Source organism: Convolutriloba macropyga, chromosome 3, assembly GCF_964194025.1.
Source record: "Convolutriloba macropyga chromosome 3, txConMacr16.3, whole genome shotgun sequence".
Taxonomy (NCBI): Eukaryota; Metazoa; Xenacoelomorpha; order Acoela; family Convolutidae; genus Convolutriloba; species Convolutriloba macropyga.
The window spans coordinates 2,805,673-2,828,006 of NC_134470.1; the positions used below are offsets into that span (position 1 = coordinate 2,805,673).

A 22,334-nucleotide genomic window follows, 5' to 3' on the forward strand; every position below is an offset into this window, starting at 1 on the left:
TGATAGGGCAAAATTAACTATATTTATAAACTGTTCGAAATTTGGATAAGCGTTTTGGAAAAGCAATGATGCATGATTACATGATTTGTTGAAAAGATCGGAGATCGGTTGTCTCCGGAATAATTTTAAGAAAATACAGCACAATTTTCTCTAATATTTGAGAAAATGCATTAAAATTACAAGTTGGGAAACTTTTTAATATTCTGTTAAGTTTTCCGATAGGTTAAAGAACATGTATTTGGGATCATGATATAGAAAACGGAAAATGAAACAAGTAGGAAACGCAAAATTTGGCTGTTCTAGGAGACAATATTTGTATCTCTTCATAAAATGTCGATGAACCAAAATTGACTTAACGAAGAAAAAACCCAGGCCAGTAAATTTTTCTTTTTTCCAGCTGTACTGCCAAAATAAAACATTTTTTGTTTATCTTTTCACAATTACGTTGCAGAGTTTCAATTTGTTTAAGACTGAAATTTCAAACGGAGAAACAGATTCTCACCCAAATTGAGACCCTCTCCACAGATGTCAAAGGTCACCTTGGGGAACAGATCAAAGCAATCGACACCCACGTGACCCAACATGTCTCAACCATCAACGACATTCGAGATTTCCTTAAACGGAAGGCAGAAATGGACGCCGAATATGCCAAGAAATTGGAAAAACTAACGGACCAGTATTTTGTGAAATTAAATAACCACCTTTCAGAGGGAAAAAAGCCGAAAGACGTTCGCGCTTCGAGGCATTTTTCAGGTTTTCAAGATTGCTTTGTTTCCTTGCTAAATATTTCGAAACAAACCTGTTCAGACATGAGCAACGATTCATATCTTGCCAATAGTTTTATAACCGACCATATTTCGAAAGTGGCCATAAATCTAAGACAGGCGCATGATAAAAACCGACTCGCTTTGCTAAAATGTCAGGAAGATTTTCACAATAGCGTTGGCCAGTTAACCGCCAATACGAAAGCATACCATTTAAGCAGTACCGATTATCGTAGAGAAAATGCGAAGTTCGAACAGGCTTCGCAGGAATTGGATAAAGTTAAAGCGGCCGGCGAGCCCAAAGGAAAAATGGCTAAAAAACGACTAGCCGCAGCCGAAAACAAACGACTAAACTATCAAATGAGCCGAAATGAAAAATATGCAAACTTCAATTTGCGTCGAAACGAATATATAATGGAAATTGAATCTGCGAATAATTTTATTGATCATATTTATAGCAAAATTGCCCCTCAAGTGCTCGAAACATCATTTTTGGGCCATTTTAATTGGTTCAAACACATTTTCGGAAGCATTTGTTTAGTACAGGAGGAAATGGCTAATAGAAAGTTGGAAAAAGTTCACGAATTCCAAAGTCTGCTTCTGGATTTATCTGGCACCGATGAAGTTCGGAAAATTATGGACGATCATTCGAAAGTTTTCGTGCCAAAAAGTCATTTCAAATTTGAGTTCACACCCCACGCAACCAAAAATTTCAAAGATGATATTTCAAATATATGTCTTGATTTGGATCTTAACGAATGCATCGAAACAATCAAATCCTCGATTAAAGAATGCGAAGATACGATTATCGAAAAAGAACAACAAATCAACTTTAATCGGGAAACTTTTCTAAATCAAATTGACAAACTTTTCCTAGACAACAAGACTATCCTTGATTCGTTCACGTGCAATCGCGAAAAATCGATGAGCAAGTTTTCGGACAAATTTGACGAAAGTCTTGCCAAGTTTTTAGACATCCAAAATCAAGACCTTCGTTTGGTAGCGGGAAAAGTTCCAGAGGAAAACAAACTGGCTTGTTTACTAGGCAGGAAAACACCGGTCGAAGAAACTTTTGGCAAGACTATTAAGTTAAATTTGGAGTCTTACAGCAACGCAGCCAGAACAGCTACCAGGTCTAAAAGTATGCTAAGACCCAACTTCTGCGTCCGACCAAAATCTAAAATCATTGCACCGCTTTTTGGAGGAAAAATCGACACCTATTGCTTTGCTGCACAAATCGACATCCCTCCAGTAGTTACAAGTTGCATCAACAAAATTGCAAGTTCTTCTGATGGTCGAGAACATTCTGGAATATTCCGAATGAACGGGTTGCAATCCGAAGTGACCAACTTGAAAAATATGTTCAACCAATCGGATAACCCGATTGAAGACGAACCCGATCGCGATTGGGGTTGGAACAACATTGCCGCATTGCTCAAAATGTACTTCAGGGAATTAGAAGAGCCTTTATTCCCAAACAGTGAATTCCTAGAATTGATACGGATCCTGCATGAACGCCCGACGAGCGAATCGCGATTCATGACAAGTTTAACATCTTTTGTGGTTGAGTTGAACGTTCACGTTATGATAACGATGCGTTACCTTTTCGACTTCCTGAAGTACTTGACGAGGTTCTCGGAGGTCAACAAAATGACTGAGCATAATATGGCCATTTGCTGGGGTCCGACACTTATGCCGATTCCCGCAGATCAGAACCAAGTTGTTTATCAACAAGATGTGACAGAGATCATACATGTTTTCATCGAACAAACTCATCAAATTTTCCCAAGGAATTATGGAACCGTTTTTACAGTAGATGACGATGATGACGACGATGCCCAATCGGGAAACAATACCACAATCGACACGGATGATCAATTTGACGAAACAAATTCCACGAATGATTTCGACGACAATGATGATTCCATGTATGACGCCAGTTCCTCCAACATCAGCTTGACATCACCTAGTTCTCAGGAACTCATTCAGAGTCCGAACCTACCCCCAACAGCGGAATCCTCAGAATCAGGGGAGTTCCTTGACCTTTCACAGAATGCTCCAGCGCGAACGTCGCCAATTACGACCCCGGGATCTCCAGAAGTTACTGAACATTCTGGAACCTCCAGAACCATGAGTGCCAGAGCAACTTCGGTTTGCATTGGAACCATAGGCTCCTCAACAGGTTCTATGTCCAGGGAGCAAAGTCCACTACTAGCGAGAAAAGATGACATCGTCAAGTCTGCCGAAATCCTAAATGAAGGAAGTCCACCTCCCCAACCACTTCCCAGGTCACCTCGGATTCAAAGGGGAATCCTAAAAGAGGTACCAGACAGATCAACGCCAGATGGTATGACGTCACCCAGTGAACCAGTTGCGGCCTTGAGGTCCCCAAAACCTTCGTTGCAAGAAGTGGCCAATAAACCTATTATCTATGTTCCTGAACGAGCACCCCCAAAATCGTAGCAGCTGAAAAAGTTCTTGCCTTTGAGAACAAGCTTTGGATTTAAAACCCTGCTCAGTAAAAACCAGTATTTACTTTTTCTAGAGAATTTTAATTGAATGTTATATCTACTAAACGAGTTTTATCAAAGTACTAACATTCAGGCTCCAGTGCACTAAATACCGTTACCAAAAATATTCCTAATTTATGTCAGCGGTAATTTAAGTGAATCTTACTTTCCACAACTCAAAAACCAAACTTTAGAAGCTTAAAGAGGGAGTGCCAGACGGAAACCGGTATGTGCAGACCGTCTCAGACGGAGTGTCTATGTCTAGATCATCCCCGACGGAAAGATCTTATGGCCTTCGTGCGTTCACCAGACTTTCTTGCGATCGCGTCCAGACTGTCGCGCGTTCACCAGACTTCTGTGCGTGTTTGTTCAGGCTTTCGTCCCCTCACCAGATTTTCTGCATTCATTTTCAGATTTTTGTGCGTTTTTGTTCAGACTTTCGTACGTTTATGACCAGTCTTTCATGCGTTAAAAGCCAGACATATTGCGATAAGACATAACTTATATACTTGAAATTAGAATTATTTAATCACTTTTTATGTATATCCTTTGCGTAAAAATAAAAGAAGCAGTTGAAAATGTTTTTTGGCTGAGTACTATATAATCGGGCCTGTAAAGCACGATTTTTATTCAAAATAGCTACATTTTATAACACAAGAAATAAAATTTTAAACACAACGCAGGAGAATAAGTGCAATTCTTTCCATTTTTGGCGTTTTGCTATTTATTTTGAATTTAAGTGAGTTTTGGTTTTCAACATTGAAGGCTGCCATTTAGCAAGGGTACGCTGGATTAAGAGGGCTTTAATTCATCTGATAGATATTAGTTTTTTTAACTAGGCTGAAAACAATAGCGTGTTCATGTCCTGAATTATGTGCGTTCATGTCAAGTTCTTCTCGAATTCATGTCCAGTCTTCCTTGAATCCATGTCCAGACTTTCATGCGTCTTTATTTAGACCTTTGTGCGTTATTAGATTTTGCAGTCTTTGTAAAGTTGAACGCACGACGAACATACTTGATGCCGTCTTGGACCTTAACCTGGGTAAATTTGCATAAATTGAATTTAGTTCTCTCTCTCTCTCTCCCTATCCTGCCAAATGAATATTATATTTTGCTGCTCAAGAAACCAAGTTTTTCTTAGGTTTTTGAAACACACTTTTCAATAACATCCGTCAATAATAAATTTTTGTCAGAATGACACCAAGACTTTTTGCTGGAGAGAATCTTTTTATTTGCAGAAATATTAATTTTCTATTTATTCAATTCTGAAGATAATTCTTGTCTAAGGCTCTACTACATAAGTCTTTTCAGACCAAAAACATGCAATATTAGAACAAACAGTATAATTTCAAAGGAAACCAACAATTTAAATAAAATAAACAAACATGCGTTATCAATATTGCAAAACGTGAAAATTTTTCTGACTGTTTTTAGGCAATTGCCTTGAAAACGTTTTGTGTCTGATTATGACAACACTTATTGATTTTTTAAGATCCTATTTCTCTTTTTTAAAAAAAAAAATTAAGCGCACTTGTGTTTGAAACACAGACATATTCCCTTCCTATTAAGTTTTCATAAAAGATGTTTTTAGCTGTTTAAGCGCTGGTTTGTTTTGCAATCAAAAGTTGCAGTAACGAAATTTACTTTTTTAAAAACGCATACACATAGAATTGTGGATTACACATAAAAACACACACATTTATTCCGTGACTCGTGACTGTTATAGTACTATCGAAATATTTCGCACCAATTAGATGGAAAGCCACCTATTTTGGAATCGGGCCGAAAATGACTGTGTTTCCGATCTCATGAATGTCCGCATAGATGTACTCGAAAAAAAACTTGACGGCAATCAGTTTGAGATTTAACTTTTCAAAGTGTTGTTAAACGAAGTGGGGAAAACGTCTGTTGTTAGGGCATCCCAGAAATACCGTTCAATAATTATTCCTCCAGTTAAAAGTTTTGTCCTTACCTAGCCAAAACGAGGAGAACAAAGATAATTAGAAAGAAAAACTCCCCACTAGGATTGAGAAATAAAATGAGCTCCTGATATGTGATTTATTAAACTCTTGATCTTCTAAGTTGATGACCCTAGGTATGACAATCAAGATCAATTTCATTTTAAATTTTCCATATACATAAGTAGAAGGATCGGGTAACAACATAACTGAAACCTAAAACGAAGGAAGATATCGTCAAGAATTACAAAATCTCACTTTTTTGCAATTTTCCTTTTGGAAAAAATGATAAAGAAATGCTGATAAGTGAGCTTAAGTTTACCCAGAGTTAGCTACACAGGAAATCAAAATTTTGCAGGTCAAACTGCATCAAGAATTGTAAAGAAAATTTGGCAACTTTAAAAAAAATTTTTTTTCAACTATTTCATTTCCGGTGTTTACACCGTAAAACGTACCGTTCGTTTTAATCTTTAATTGATAAAGATTACCTTACACATCGTATTTGTCGAACTAATTGAAGATAACTAATTGGAAGAGAATGTTTGCTTCCAACAGAATCTTTGTGCAGTGAATAAAACTTTTTTATAGCTATGTAGAAAGAATAGGAAAAAATTAATATTTGAGGTGAGAAAACAAATGGAAAACTGTATTATTCATTTTTATCATCAATTTATTTGTCAGTTGAAGAATTTTTTCTAACATGAACATTTAATTGTTTTTTCATAAATGGTATTATCAGTATATCTGATTCCAATAGATTTACTTTTTAAAAAAAAATTTGAAAAAGGTGGCAGAAATTGAAAAAAGCAGAGGTGGGCTCTATTAGCAAGGTTATCAACCGTTTTGCAGTATTCATTTACCACTTGGTGGACAAATGCTTTCCCTCTAACCCACGGGTTTTGAGATAATAGTAGAAAACTGACAATTAAACGGTTTGACTTGAAGTTACTGAAACCCGGGAAATAAGAGCGGACTATTGCTTGTCTCATTTCGGCTCCGTTTCACTAGTATACAGCTTGTTACAATATATTGGACATTCTAAGGGAGTTGTTTTAGCACAAATTTCAAATTTTCCCACTTTGTAGAATTTCTGGTTTTGAAATAAGTTTCTAGTGAGGGTAGATGGCTATCCTTCAAAAAACGGCTCCAAAGTCGTTTAAGGGGAGATTTTGGAAAAAAATTTGTTTCCTGCGTTCATCTCTTAAAACAGTAATGTGTATACTCTGATGTTATTTTTATTTGCATCGCGGGAAAAAAATGGTCCACAAACCGCTGGATTTGAGATATTTATAAGAATTACATTTCTAAAACTGGTTTGGTTGGAAATCGAATTAAATGGGAAAAGTTGGGTAATTTTGACATCTGTTACAATTTTTATCCCTATACCTTATGATAAGACCTCAAAACTCAGAAAAAAATAAATAAAGGAAATATTCCTTACAACAAAGTCATCACATTATTCGTTAAATAGGAAAATGATGGACATTTCAGTAACAACTCTAGTTATTAAGTTAACAGTTTTGGAAGCCATCCTCATTGAGTGGAATGGACAACTTTTGGGTGACTACGTGCGTGTGTGTTTTTGAGTGTATGTGTGTGTGTCCGCGCGTGTGTGGGTGTGTGGGCAGGGTGAGGGGTGTTGTCAAGATAAGTGCTATTTTATAATTTGAACTTTTGAGCAGTTTTGGCGAGTTGTACTTTTGAAGAACAGTTAGAATTCCAACTGGACTGCTACTCTAGTTAATGCGTTCTTCTTTTCAAGAAAAACGAATTCCATTTTCATTGACAAAATTTCTAAAATGTCAGAAGAAAATTATCAAGCAGCAAATTGCATTTGAAAAACCCTAAACAATACCACAAACTTCTGATTGGAGTATTCAAAAATAAACTAAAATCTAAAAAATTTTTAGAGCCTTCATTTTGACATAACAGTCGGTCTGCTTATTGGGCTAACTTTTAATGAATAACAAATTGGAAAGTTGCAAAACATACGCATCACGATACAAAGTTCAAAATGGTGGAAATTTTTGCTTGCTTACTTGCACTGATACAACATAGACTTGAATTAAACCACTTTTTGTAATTCAAATTTAATTTTGCAAAAACTTCATAACAGTCACACTCTAAGAAACTTTCTTCACATCATGAATTTATGTCGTCAAAATAGTTTTTCTAACAACATTATAAACACGACCGTTGAATATTTTTAAAACAGTTTGAAAAAAGAGCGGAAGAAAAATTACAATACCTATTAAGCTTCCCCAGTCATTTCCTGGTTCCTCAAATATTTGTAAACTGACAATAAGAGAACATGTTTTCACCGACAATTGATGGAACTCCTGCAAAATGCATTTATAACAGTTATTAAGAAAATTGTTTACGGTGGCACCTCAATAGTTAGTGATCGATGTTGGGACAAAATAATCAATGCCTATTTACCCAATGGGACGAAATACCCGAAATATAGCCGATATTGTATCCTAAATTCTAAATAATGTGAAAGATTTTTAGCATAATATTTGACTAATTCATTCTACAATGCCTTGCCGGTCAGGGTCATGCCTCAGTGATCCCTTGGACTTGTTTTGAAACTATCACAACCAAAAATAACCGACTAAGGTCGGGTGAATTGCTCTCAAATAACAAGAGTTAAGTATAGTTTAGGTGGGCTAGCTCTTTTTGCTTTAGCTTAATTGCGGGGGGATGGAGAGTGGCGTTGAAGGGGGAGGTCACACTCTAAGAACCTCCCTTTACACCGTTAATTTATGTCTCAGAACTTACAGAACTTACAGAACAATTACACCAACTGGTCTTAAGCTCTCGAACTTGGGCGTCTCTTATAAACCGTTCCCACATTCTTTTTTGTTCCTCAAGGCTTCATTTCTCTAGCCAAGTATACGTTGAACAAGTAGAGCTTCTTGTCAAGCTTATATTACGCGCAATTTACATTAGGTTGCTCTCTTCAACCTTCTAACAGATAGCAAATGCTTTCTCCCTAACCAGCGGTTTTTGAGATATTTGCAAAAAACTGACAACTAAACGGCTTGACTTGGAGTTACTGAAATCCGGGCAATAAGGGCGGACTAGTGCATGCATCATTTGGTTCCGTTTCACTAGTCTACAGCTTGTTACCATATATTGGACTTTCTAAGGGTGTTGTTTTAGAACAAACTTCAAATTTTTCCAGAATGTAGAATTTCTGGTTTTTAAATAAGCTGCCAGTGTGAGTAGATGGCTATTTCCTTAAAAAAACGATTCAAAGTCGTAAGGTGAGATTTTGGGAAAATTTAAGTTTCCTGCGTTCTTCTCTTAAAACTGTAATGTGTATCCTCTGATGTTATTTTCATCTTGGGAAAAAATGGTCCACAAACCGCTGGATTTGAGATATTTATATTAGTTACATTTCTAAAACTGGTTTGGTTGGAAATCGAAATAAATGGGAAAAGTTGGGTAATTTTGACATCTGTTACAATTTTTATCCCTATACCTTAAGACCTCAAAACTCAGAAAAAAAATAAAGGAAATATTCCTTACAACAAAGTCATCACATTATTCGTGAAATAGGAAAATGATTGACATTTCAGTAACAACTCTAGTTATTAAGTTAACAATTTTGGAAGCCATCCTCATTGAGTGGAATGGACAACTTTTGGGTGACTACGTGCGTGTGTGTTGGTGAGTGTATGTGTGTGTGTGTCCGCGCGTGTGTGGGTGTGTGGGCAGGATGAGGGGTGTTGTCAAGATAAGTGCTATTTTATAATTTGAACTTTTGAGCAGTTTTGGCGAATTGTACTTTTGAAGAACAGTTCGTTTTCCAACTGGACTGCTACTCTAGTTAATGCCTTCTTTTTTCAGGAAAACGGATTCCATTTGCATTGACAAAATTTCAAAAATGATGCGAGTATTCGAAAATAAAAAAAAATATGATAAAAAAATTAGAGCCTTCATTTTGACATAACAGTCGGTCTGTTTATTGGGATAATTTTCAATGAATAACAAATTGGAAATTTGCAAAACATACGCATCACGATACAAAGTTCAAAATGGTGGAAGTTTTTGCTTGCTTACTTTCACTGATACAACATAAACTTGAATTATACCTATTTCTATTATTCAAAATTAATTTTACAAGAACTTCATAACAGTCACACTCTGAGACCCTTTCTTCACATCGTGAATTTATGTCGTCAAAACAGTTTTTCTAACAACATTCTAAACACGACCGTTGAATATTTTTGAAACAGTTTTAATAAACTCATTAAGAAAAATTACAATACCTATTAAGCTTCCCCAGTCAACTCCTGGTTCCTCAAATATTTGTAAATTGACAATAAGAGAACATGTTTTCACCAACAACTGATGGCACTCTTGCAAAATGCATTTATAATAATAATAAGAAAACTGTTTACGGTGACACCTCAATAGTTAGTGATCGATGTTAGGACAAAATAATCATTGCCTATTTACCCAACGGGACGAAATACCCGACATATAGCCGATATTGTGTCCTAAATTCTGAAAAAATTGAAAGATTTTTAGCATAATATTTAACTAATTCATTCTACAATGCCTTGCCGGCCAGGGTCATGCCTCAGTGATCCCTTGGACTTGTTTTGAAACTATCAGAACCAAAAAAACGGACTAAGGTCGGGCGAATTGCTCTCAAATAACCAGCGTTAAGTATAATTTAGGTGGGCTAGCTCTTATTGCTTTAGCTTAATTGCGGGGGGATGAAGAGTGGGATTGAAGGGGGAGGTCACACTATAAGAAGCTCCCTTTACACCGTTAATTTATGTCTCAGAACTTACAGAACTTATAGCATAATAAGAAGAGACGCTCTATGAGCCCTTAATGCCATCCAGGCGCTAACTGTTTATCCAGTTTTTGAGGACGAAAAGCCAAATAGATCTGACGAAAAATTGGTCAAGCAAAAAATTGCATGAAGAAGACCACAGGACTCATACAAGTGCTACAAACTTCGTTTGAGAGCAATTAACAACCATCGGACGGGACCTATGCTTTTTTTCATTGAAATAAGAGTATAGTAAATTTTATAATTTGTTTTGGTTTTTCGTTTTACTTTAACATCATGAATGGGATTGATAATCTTTTTAAATACTGATTTAAACCAATTGATTGAAAATTTTAATAGGCAAATGTTCGGTTCGTAGGCAAAAATTTCATTTTTCCCATTTTGTTGAGAGGTCATTCATTATCAATGACCATGGTTATATTCAATACAATTCGACCTATAATATCAAAACATGGCACCATTATAGCACCAATTTGACAAACATTCATGCGTTGAACACAAAAAGTGACAAAACGAAACAAAAAACGCAACGGCTGAAAACACCACACGAATAAGTAAAAGCTGAACAAATCACAGCTGGCTGATTTTTACATATAAAACGCCGTTGTATCTGTTCAAGTACAAAAAGAAAAGAACATCGTTGCCAAAAGTGAAGAGCAATCTAACAAGATTTAATTAATTAGATTTGTTTAAGTGCATTAAACGACACACACATATAATACTCACATTTAAAGACAACTCTATATAGCTTCGAGTAATTCGAGTTTTGCGTAACTATCTCTGAAAAAATAGAAAATGTTCGAATTGATGATAGATGTTTTGGGATCTTTATACTCCACCCTCAACCCTCAACCCTCAACCCCCCCCCCCCCCCCCCCAGGTATAGACCGGTATAGAATACGACCACGAATAAATTGAAATTTCATATCCCGCAAATGCTATATTTTCAGTAAGAACTATTATCACCTCTTCGGCGCTTTAATGACAGTTTTCAATGCGCACTAACATGCGTTTAGTTGGTTCACTCAGGCTTAAAAAATAAATTTAATTTAGGGGTAAAAACAAACTTAGTTCAATTAGGGTAGGATTTGAGCGGCTGGGGTAAAAGGGCTGAGGTCATTAAAGCGCCGGAGGGGAGGGTTGAGATAAAGATCCCTTTCGGAGTCAATTTATGACTCAATTTGTGAGGATCCCAATTCAAGAGGTGCAATGGTCGTAGTCGTAGTTATGGTTGCATCTTCCGAATTCCCAGAATCAGTTTTGGGTTTCACCATATCAAACCAAGTAAGGCAATCTTGCACGCTTGAGGACTTCGGAGGCGCAGATCGGGTGCGCATTTTGGCTAATTTGAGTTCCGGCTGCTTAGGGTTCAGTTGTCTGGCTGTCATGGGAGGTAGTTCCATAGGTTTCACTTGGGAAGTGGCGGCAGGTGTGAAATGGAATCGACTGTTCAGTGGTCTGGTCCCGTATGACAACCTAAGACCAACAGTATTACCAATAGCCTACTTGAAACCCCAATTTATGAAAAAACACAAAAAGTCTAGAGTGGGAATGGGTTAATACTGAATGAAATTATACGGTCCTGACGCTCCTCAGTGAAATTCTAGCAAAATCTTCTAGAAAATTCTAGAAAGTCTTTTTATGCTTGCAGCATATTGTGTTATTTTAAAGATCAGGATCACTTTGGAAACGACTTAGAAGCAACAAATAGATAAAAAGCAGGACATCAGTTTTTAGGTCGAGCATGGTTTTTCATAGGTCGAGATCTTAGGAGAAAATACCTAGCTCCATTTTAGGGGACCGTTACAAAGACTAGACACCCAAATGGTGGCGGGTTAAATAAAATCAAGATCTACAAAAATTACAAGAAACGATGTAACGACAAACTACCTTAAAATAACTTAGACATAAAGAATAAATTCCTTGTAAGATTTGTTACTCTTCAAGTCATCTCCTAAGACAATATTAATAGAATCTTAGTATGGTCTTTAATAGAACTTACAAGACTAGTATTGACTCTTGGAACGGCTCTTACAGAAAAAGATGTAATATCTTATGAAAATTAGCATCCTTTTGCAAGAGCAGAAACCGTCAACCTGCAATAATCGTGCACGATAGACATCCGATAAAAATTACATAATTTCAGAACATTTAGTTGCAAGAATGCGATCATGTTGCAAGAACCTTACAAATTTAACATATTTTTCAAGATTTATATATTTTAAAAAATATGGAAAATTATAAATTGATATCCTCAGAATTGATTTTCTCAGCAATACTAATCTCAGAATTAATATTATTTTGAGGAATTAATTAAAAAAAGAAATAAAACACCAAATCGCAGGAAAAATATTTTTTGAAAATTTATTACCTATAGGTGGAATCAAGTTTTGCTGACGAAGTGTTATCACCAGATTGTGATTCAGGCATGAAAACTTTTCTGCTGGGCGATGGAGATCCGCCATTGTATGTTGTTTGGTTGACGGAAATGTAGCCCTGGTTCACACTGCGCTCTCCCGCCCACGTGAAGAAGTCTGGCTGGTACCGGCTGGCACACGGGGTCTCGATTCTTTTCTTACCAACTCCCTAAACGATTTTTTTTGTTAACATTAACCAAATAAATGAGAACCGTTTCCCGTAAACACAATTTCTGCTGTAAAAATAAGTCACTTAACAAGTTTATTGGTTTTCGTCTTTTAAGAGGCGAGACTAGCAATAATAACAATATTCAACCAAAAATCGACCCATACAAGCAAAAACGGAATTGCAGGTTAAAGTAACTGATTAAGTTAACTTCGAAAGTTAATGATTTAACTTTGATACTACTTTAAAGTTAACTTCTACTTCTGACAAATTCGGCGATTGTGAAATATGTAATTACTCCTTAGTCAATTACTTCTTTTTATAGCGAATGTTAGAAGAATGCTACCAACTTAACGATGCCAAAACAGTCCTAAAAAACTTCCCAAAATGCAGTAGAAGGCTTTGACTGAGCTCATTCAATGCACTCCATCTTTTGTTTTTTATTCGATGGGCTTCGAAAATTTGAAAATTTTGTCGATGATAGTGCTCGCCTTTCAAGCGGTAGATTGACTTGAAACATATAATTAAACCACAAAACTAAAAAGTTTTAAGGGCTTTTGCAGGATTTCAGGCTAAGCAATTAAAACAGCAGCTCTAAGCAACAATAGTACAGCACGCAGGGCAGTAGCAATAAAAACACATTGATAATAAAATTGAGCAAGACGTCACTTACGAGACTGTGCGTAGCGCAGAAGGTTCCTCAAGTTTCTCAAAAATTCTTATATAAGCCTCAAGTTTTACAAAAATTTTAGTTTATTTGATAGTCCGTTTGACGATCAGCATAGCGATGATCAAAATGAGGCCATTTTTCTGGAGCAACTCTAAAAGTAAAACTTAAAAATGCAGAACACTCACGTATTGTCAATCATCTTCCAATATTAAAACGTTTTTAGGAAGTTAATAAAAACAACCCGTCGCACAGAACATTTAACTTAAACAATCACTGTAATTTGAATAAACAGATTGCAGCAACCAGCTAAGACGCAAGAAATAGCAAACATACAAGTGCAAATTTTCCCCCTGATTTAACTATTTTTCTCAATAAAAACAAGACCGACTTATTAAATCTATAACAATCAGTCTGACTCAAAAGCAAGTTGCCAAAATTTTTCACAAAAATGTTAACGAAAAGAAATCATCAAAAATTAGGGTTGTCAATCAAATTTTGTCGTTCTGGCAAAGAATTTGTTTCATGTTAACTTTAGTTAACGTTGCCTATATTTTGTCAGTGTGCCAATTGTGACCAATTATAATCAAACAACAAAGACAAATTTCCAATGTTTACTGTAGAAGTGAAAAAAGCATGAAAAAAATGTATGCTATTTTTCTAACTAAAATACTGACATTGTCCTTCATTATTTAAGACAGGCTGGTGGATTCTATAAACAGATTATGAATTTTTCTCTCGTTCGTGTCATAAAATTTCTCAAATGTGATCAACGTGGCCACTTACAGTCGCATAAGACCCTTAATCAACTGAAGGTCTTGCTATTGTCTAGTATTTTGCAGCAAAGTAGAAAACAAAACTTTCTGTCTGAATAAAACTTTAGCTGACTTTAGTATTTGAAGTGAAAACATGTAAAATACTCCTACAAAATTTCCATTACATCGAAACGCTGATGAAAATGACACCTTTTAATCAGCGCAAGCATCACAGTCACATAACATCTGAAGTAAAGAGAGTTGAAAATCATTTTCTGTTCTTTTTCACAAATTGATACCATTCTTGTTGTTCCTACGTTTTCGAACTACCCTAAATCAACTAATGCTGCTAATTAATTGTCATTTTAAACACCTAAACAATGGAGAAGGGCAACAATGTATTTTGCCTTTTTCTGACAAAATTACGTTTTTTTGTTCTTGTCTCATAGAGCCCAAAATTGATTATCTGACCGTTTTTTAGCTTTAGGGCTTCCGATTTAGCGTAAATTTCCACAGAACTCTACATAAAAAACAGGTAAATTTCTTATCAAAAAAACTTTTCATATTTTTCTTTTGTTATCCAAAAAACTTATATTAATGTCCCTATAATGTTTCCGCTAAAACAAATAGTCCATGGTACAGAGGCCATGAATGACATGCAAAAAAGTTCTTCAAGTGGCCAGAGAAACCAGCCAGATGATTTAGAAAAATCTAATAAGACTCTAGTCGTTTCCTCTTTCTCCAGAAAAACTAAATTTTGGTGTTTGTTTTCTAGCTATTTGTTTTACAACAAGACTATCACAGTTTTCATTTAAATACGATTTCGGCAAATGAAAGGAGAACAATTATCTACAAGGTACTATACGGTTTAAAATTTAATTTAAAGGAAGTAGTTAAATAATTTTCTTTTCTTATTCCTCTCTTAGCGTCTGTTTAATTTTTCGATAAACATTTTATACTATTTTGTTTATTGTTTGGTTAAATCTAATATCTACTGAATTAAAATAAAGTGAAAGCCTGAAATAGGTAACAAAAAGAAGAGAAAAGGACCATGGAAAGTTAAAAAAGCTTTTTTTCTTTTTCAGTGTTTTGATTAATTTTCTCATAAAGAAATTTTCACCTTTTGTTTTAATAATTTTTTTAATAACAATTTTATTACAATTACATCAATATACTTAAAAACGACCCTCAAACCCTCCGACACTTTCTTCTGTTTTGCTTTCAGATATTTAAACAGCTTCTTTTTTCATTCTATAATTAAATTTGTAGTTTTTTTCATATAAATGAAAATTACCCTCTAAGGAGTACAAAATGATGTTACAGAATGTGATCAACGTGCGTAAACAAAAAGTGAAAGTTTGACTGAAGAAAAGAACATTGAAAAAATGCTGGAACAATTCGAATAAAGATGCTTGCCACAAACTTAAAGATGCCCAAAAACGTGACACGATACGTCAAATAAATCCTTTTGCACAATAAAAATGACCCACCGATAAGTTCGGCACATTAATACATGAGAAAATGGAAACCCCCAAATTTTCTTTTAGTGTCCGGAGTTTTATTGTTTCAACTCGCTTCTTTTGACTATCTCTCCCTTCTTGAGCTGTACATAACTGAAAGTCTATTTAACATATTCAACCCAAAAACGTTGCGAGAGCGACAATAGTCGGCTCGGGTTATTAATGCGGGTTTCATAAATGTGTCAAAAAGCTAAGGTAGCAAGAATTACTTGGAAGTATGGTTGAAATAACAAAGTAAAAAAATTAAGTTTGCTTGAAGCCGATACAAACTGTATTTTTTTCCAAAACATGCAGCACGATTAAAATTCACACCTCTTGTTTCTAAATTTTTGATCAAGTAAGCAACAAATGACGTAAGACAATGGACGTTAAACAGAAAGCCATTTATTAATTGCCCTCAAAAGAACTTTGTAGCAATATTAGTACTGTTAATATTTATAAGCAAATTTTCGCGCTACCAATTTTTTTGATAGTTTTTTTTCGTCTGACCATTTGACCTTTTCTCTGTAAACGCGGGATAAACAAGTAAAAACTTGAGGTGATTAAGTCACTGCGAGGTTCTCTTAGAGCTTTACTAGTCTCTAAGTTTATATATCACCGAAGAGTTTGCTGTTTAGCCTCCCATCTCCACACATACACACACAAACCCACAGATACACAATCAACACACCTCATTCAACCTCTTAACCCGACACCGTCGACCACGTGAGACTTCCCCACTCCAAAGCGCCTCTATTAAAACCTCTAATGCGGCCTCTTTTTTTACTCCTTTACCCTCTCTCACTTAAGCTTAAGATATCTCCCTAAACCCAAGCTAGCTACTGACAAAGCCAACAGCTCGACAGTCGTTTGAGAGCAATTTGAAAATCACTAGTCGGTTATGTTTAAAATCTCGAGTTTTCATACCTCTTTCAATTTCTTGGAACAGTTTTAAGCTACATTATATACAAACCGAAGAAAAAAATTGGCCGAAAATGGAAACTATATTGAGTGACAACAATTAAATTTGACAGGCTATTTTTTTACAAAGGTTTTGAGAAAAAGTGCCAAGACTATTGAATATTTGTCAGCAACAAAAGCAGTTACGATTAGAAGGCATAAAAAGAAAAAAAGAAACTTATAAATGGCTTCATGCTAATTCATTTGAGATTATTCTCATTTGGTCAAAAAGCGGCGAATGACAACAACTGACAATAAAACGATGAGAAATGGGCCAAAATTGCCAAAAATAGAACAAATAGTTCCAGTTCTGTATCTGCATAGCACATGGAAGTGACAACACAATCGAGAATCATATTAAAACGGAACTGATTACAGCCATCACTGCTAAACCCAATCCCGATGAAACAATGCGGAAATTGTTGGCTCTGCCCCTCAGATTTGGAGGCCTGAATATACAACATCCAGATCAGCGACTGAATGACTACACGAACTCATGTCTAATTTCCGATGCCTTCTCAGCCTGTCGAGAAGACGAATCTCAATTAAGCAAATTAACGATACAGATAAGACAACAGAACTCGAAGTCGTTAATTGAGCGCAGAAACCAAGTACTGAATGATATGGACGAAAAAGAACAATTCATTGTGACATTAGCTTCAAAGAAGGGCTCGTCCAATTGGTGAATGCTCTGCCACTTAAAAAATACGGATTCAACATGAATAAATCTGAATTTCGAGAAGGGCTGTGTTTGAGATATCATTGGGACCTTGAGAGAACCCCCGAACATTGCGCATGTGGAGAAAAATGGACAATCGCACACTCCCTCCACTGCCCGAAAGGAGGATATACTCACCTGAGGCATAACGAAATCCGTGATTGTTTCGGAGAGTTGTTGAATCAGGTTTGCCATGATGTAGAGATGGAGCCGAAACTTCTTCCGCTTCAAGGCTAGAGCTTTGCAAGCAACTCAGTAACCAAAGACGATGCGGCTCGACTCACATTAAAGCAAATGGATTGTGGGAGTCACGATTCCAGCGCACCTTCTTCGACGTCAAGGTCTTCAATCCGCATGCCAAATCATGTCCAAAAAACACCAAGGACGCTTACAGGTATCATGAATCACTGAAGAAACTGAAATATGAAAAGCGGATTGTCGAGGTTGAACCGAGCTCCTTCACGCCACTGATCTTCTCATGTACTGGCGGAGCGAGTCCCAACACGAACAAAGTCATCACAAGGATAGCTCAGAAATTGAGCCACAAACGAGAAGAGAGTTTTAGCGATATTGTTAGTTACATACGGACGAGGTTAAGCTTTGCACTTCTACGAAGCTGCCTCCTATGCATAAGAGGCTGCAAAGTTTTAAAAAAACCGGAACTAACCGAATCATCCATAGGGGCCATTATAGAGGAGGGAAGGCTCAAATAATTTTAGTTTCTAGACGCGATGATTATTACTGTCATCTAATGTTCTTTACATTGCTATTATATCTCTTTTCCTGAAGCTATTTAATAGTTACTCTTTGTTGTACTACCGTGTTAAACTGAATTCACGCTTTTCTCCTTTTAAATTATATACACCTGCTAATATTGTTCTATGTACCTTTAATGCACGTGCAAAAAAAAACTTGAATAAAAAAGACACACACACACGCACCGTTATTGGTTAATAATTGCTTCAAATTTTGTTCGAGCGCAATTAATAATGTAGTCAAGTATATGATCCAGTCATCCTGCTACCAACTTATTCGTACAATTAATTAAAGTAGGAAATATGAAAAATAACACACCTGGCCAAAACCTGTGGCATCTAAAATGAGAGCAGATTTGTTGTCATGTGAAGTGAAGGGGTTCCTCAGTCGGATTTCCTAAAAACAACGGGCTTCGAGGATTTATTCGTGTAAAAGGGCAATTGATTATTTTGCATGACAATTTTGCTAAAATGTTTTAGTTGGCAACGTTATTGTTCCAAAATTTATACTACCATGTCAATCACATTGAACTAAAATAATAAACTAAGTAGCTTAGAAGTCACAGATGAGAATCGTAAAAATAAATGGCTCTTGCCCATAATAGCCCTCTACAATAACACAGCACATACTTTGGTACATTAACAGTTATTTATTATACATTTACTGCTCCAGCTTGACTGAGCAGAGGGAAATAATGAGAGGAGCCAAATAATTACCGTAAAAGGCGTTCTGAAAAGCAAAGTTTAAAAATTTAAAGAAAGAAAAAATTACATATAACACAGGGTTAGTGCGGACAAGTCATCCCAGTTCCACGTCTACATAAAACATTGAATATTTGTCAAATCAGAAAATAAAAAATAACGATAACGACAAATTAATAAAAGTAAAGGATAGACAGAAAAGATGACAAATACTTAAGAGGTATGATTTAATGAATTTTTTTGACAACGGCTCCTGTTGAAGAATCAAAACGTACTGCGCATAACGTACTGGGGGCAAACGGAAAAGATCAAAAAAACCTTTAAACAAAAATATACGAGACGGCAGAAAACGTAGAGCCCGGGTCGAGTGTCCACCGTTAAAAATGGCAGTGGAAAAAGTTTCCACCGTTAAAAATCCGGGGTAAGGGTAGAAAGTGTACAAATCGGAATTTCGCTCTTAGTCCACCTTTTTTCCATCACAGTTCCACCCTTATTCCATCCGTAAAATCTTAAAGTGGACATATCGGAATTTCCATCAAATTCCATCTTTATTTCACCACAATTCCACCCGTAAATGAATTAGGTGCAGACAGATCGCTATTTAAAGATCGCACTAAAAAGTTCATAAAAAAGCGTCCAGTGCCTTGCAGCTTATGATATATTATGTTTTATTTGACTTTTTGTTCTTTAAATGAGACTTCTCTATTATTCCATTAATTTTGAATCATCATCAGGTAGCAAGTACCACAAAAACCAACTGTTTGTAGAAGAAACTGTCAAATTAAAATACGACTCCGAAGATCTTGTACCTGGAGAATTATCTGTGGCTGTTCCAGTTGCAGTAATACTAAAAGACTCTGCAACTGCTTAGGGACTTAAAACTCCCCTGGACTTCACCCTAAATACTGATTTATTATTATTATTATTATTCTGATAATTAAAACAAACGTTTTCGAATTTTAGGTTCATCGACAATTTAAAACGGTTTCACATATTTTTAATGGATAAAATAACTATGTATTTATAAAAAAGGATTGTCAATTTAAAACTTTCTTACGAACGTTTTCGAACTCTGAGTTCATCGTCAGGTTATAAAGAATACAAAATGCTAAAATGAAAAGCCAGAAAATAAAATGCAAATCACTAAATGTATTTACATTTGTCTGAGAACACAATTTAAACAAATCTAGGAACTGTTAGTATCCAGTTGGTAGTGAAAAAACACTTAGTCCCTGCAAACACATAGGCCTCGAGCTCAAAGCTCGGTATTCGGATAATGTAATGACCAGATGCCGAAAATAAAGAGTAGACCGCTTTTACATTTGATACAGGATCTTTTATAACTATTATTATTATTATCCGTTATTGTCCATGAACCAATGATCCATTCGAAATTCATTATTAAAAATGAGGCTAAAAATAATTTCACCAGCTTGATTGCGATAGAACTCACCCTAAAACGACGACTGAAGACTTCTGGAGGAGTAGGACGAGCTTTTTGTCTGAATTCATTTGTCACTGTAGTTCTTGATCTGTTTCGAAAGTGGCCATGATATCCCGATGGGAACTAAAGTATCAATCAGGCAAAACAGAACAAAAATAGTTTTTAGTTGTTGGAAAGCAAAAGAAGAAAAAAAAACATACCCAAGACCCAACTACATCTGTCGCCATTTAATCTAGAAGCCTGAAGATTTCCAAATAGAATACATCCGCAAACATTGACGCAATTTGATAGGAAAAATAATTTATTCAGTAGCAAAACAACCGAAGAAATATATAAATCGTCATGGGTAAAGCCAGCGAATTTTCACCATCGAAATTTTCCAATTTCAACTATATCTTACAATACTTTTGATAGAAGATTGAATCAGATCACACCGACAGTGTCTCAAAATAATTACAGGAGAAGAAGAAGAAGAAGAAGAAGATTGAATTAAACATCAGATCACACTGACAAATTGTCCAAATTATTTACAGATTCAGAAATGAGCATTAAATTTAACTGTTTAAGAGTTTATAGAACTTCTGTAAAGGTGTCAAATTTAAAAAGTGACTACAATAAAGAATATGGTCTGTTGATAAAAGAGTTCTTTCGCAAAATCTGCACACACATAAGTTTTCCTCCCATTGATAACAACCTTCCATACAACAAAAATTATTGTGCAGTCCATTGGCATAGAACTTTGCAATTATTCTCCTGTGTTTTGGCGGGCAGTCCTTCAGTCCGTGTATATCATGAAACATCAATTTGTTTAAAAGCGTTGTGGTTGAGGTGTACTTGCTTACTCCGCACCAACTTTTCCAAAAAACAGCTTCTGATTTCCGGTAATGTTGTTTTATATCTATTTCAAAAAGTTCATCCATGTACGTCTCTAATCCGTAAGTTGAGGCTGGAAAAACAATTGAATTAAAGAGTTCTTGTGCTGAGTTGAAGTTGACTTTCTGCAGATTTAGTTTCTGGTTTATTGAAGCTACTGATTGATAGGCTTTGTTCATTAGATGGCTTAGATGGTGACTGGGAGATAACATGCTCGAAAAAATTACACCTAGATAACAGAAGGTGTTAGCAAATTCAACTTCTTTTTTCGATATATGGAATTTGTCATCGACAGCTAAACGGCCACCTCTTCTAAATTTCATGCATTTTGTCTTGCTCACATTAATTTTGAAATAATTCATGCTACAATACGTGTTCAGATTATTCAAACTTTTTTGTAGTTGGCCTTGGCTATGGCTCCCAAGTACTAAGTCATCAGCGTAAAATATAACATCTAGACCCTTGCATTTCAACTCAAAATATAAATCAGCTAAGAATAAACTAAACAAGAGTGGTGAGAGTTTTTCTCCTTGTGCTACTCCTGTTTTCTCTTCAATCTCGTTTGACAATAATTCTCTATCAAGGATCTGCTGAAAGTTGCATTTTAGCACTGATTGTATTGTGTGTAGAATGTTCCCATGGAGCCCCATTTTGATCAGTTTTGTAAGCAGCAGGTTCCTATTCACGAAGTCGAAAGCTTTTTCGTAGTCAATGAAGCAGGCATAGTATTTGCCACTGCAGCTGATGTTATGCTTGATTGCTCTTTTTAAGTGCGAAACTGCGTCGATTGTTGACAGTTTGCGTCTAAAACCATATTGGCTTGGTGGTAAAAATTGATTTTTCTCGACCCATGATCGCAAACGCTGGTAAATGATACCCGTGAACAACTTGTACATGCAAGATAACAGACTAATGACTCTGTAGGAGCTTGTTTCTGTTTTGCTCCCGTTGCTTTTGTACAGTTGTTTAATATATGATTACTTCCAAATTCGGGGTACAATTTGCTTCGCAAAACAGAGGTTATGTAAATGGAATACGTATCTTTGCATTGGATGAAAACCTAATTTAATACTAGTGTTGGTTATTCCAACTGGTGCCGCTGCTTTACCAGCTTTTAACATTGAATCTTCCTCGGTATTTTCTTCCAGTGTTTTTGGATCATTCGAATGTCCGGTACATTTCCAGTTTGAAAAACAAAAATCATAGTTTCTTAATGTTTGCTCGTCTAAAAACTCATCTGATATTTCGCCCTCAGCTTTAAATAGACCTCCGAAATATGATTCCCAAGTTGGAATTGTAAATTCAGATACTTTTGCTAAAATTTCCTTGGACT

General features: G+C 35.8%; 2 protein-coding genes across 2 annotated transcripts in view; one reads left to right on the forward strand and one right to left on the reverse strand.

Annotated features, from left to right (window-relative positions):
* Positions 1-3,340, forward strand: part of LOC142335831 (uncharacterized) — a 10,683-nt gene extending 7,343 nt beyond the window's left edge. The window contains exon 2 of the mRNA XM_075384159.1: positions 452-3,340. Coding sequence (XP_075240274.1) covers positions 452-3,227 — 2,776 coding nt within the window. The 3' untranslated portion in view covers positions 3,228-3,340. The remainder of the gene's footprint in view (positions 1-451) is intronic.
* A 7,766-nt stretch (positions 3,341-11,106) lies between these two features.
* LOC142336784 (uncharacterized) lies at positions 11,107-20,451 on the reverse strand. The gene is made up of 5 exons (XM_075385702.1): positions 20,329-20,451; positions 20,138-20,251; positions 18,302-18,379; positions 12,417-12,631; positions 11,107-11,521 (listed from the first exon to the last, which is right to left on the reverse strand). Exons 1-5 carry the CDS (start codon positions 20,353-20,355, stop codon positions 11,215-11,217), a joined length of 741 nt encoding a protein of 246 aa, XP_075241817.1. The 5' UTR covers positions 20,356-20,451; the 3' UTR covers positions 11,107-11,214.
* Between the last annotated feature and the right edge of the window lie 1,883 nt (positions 20,452-22,334).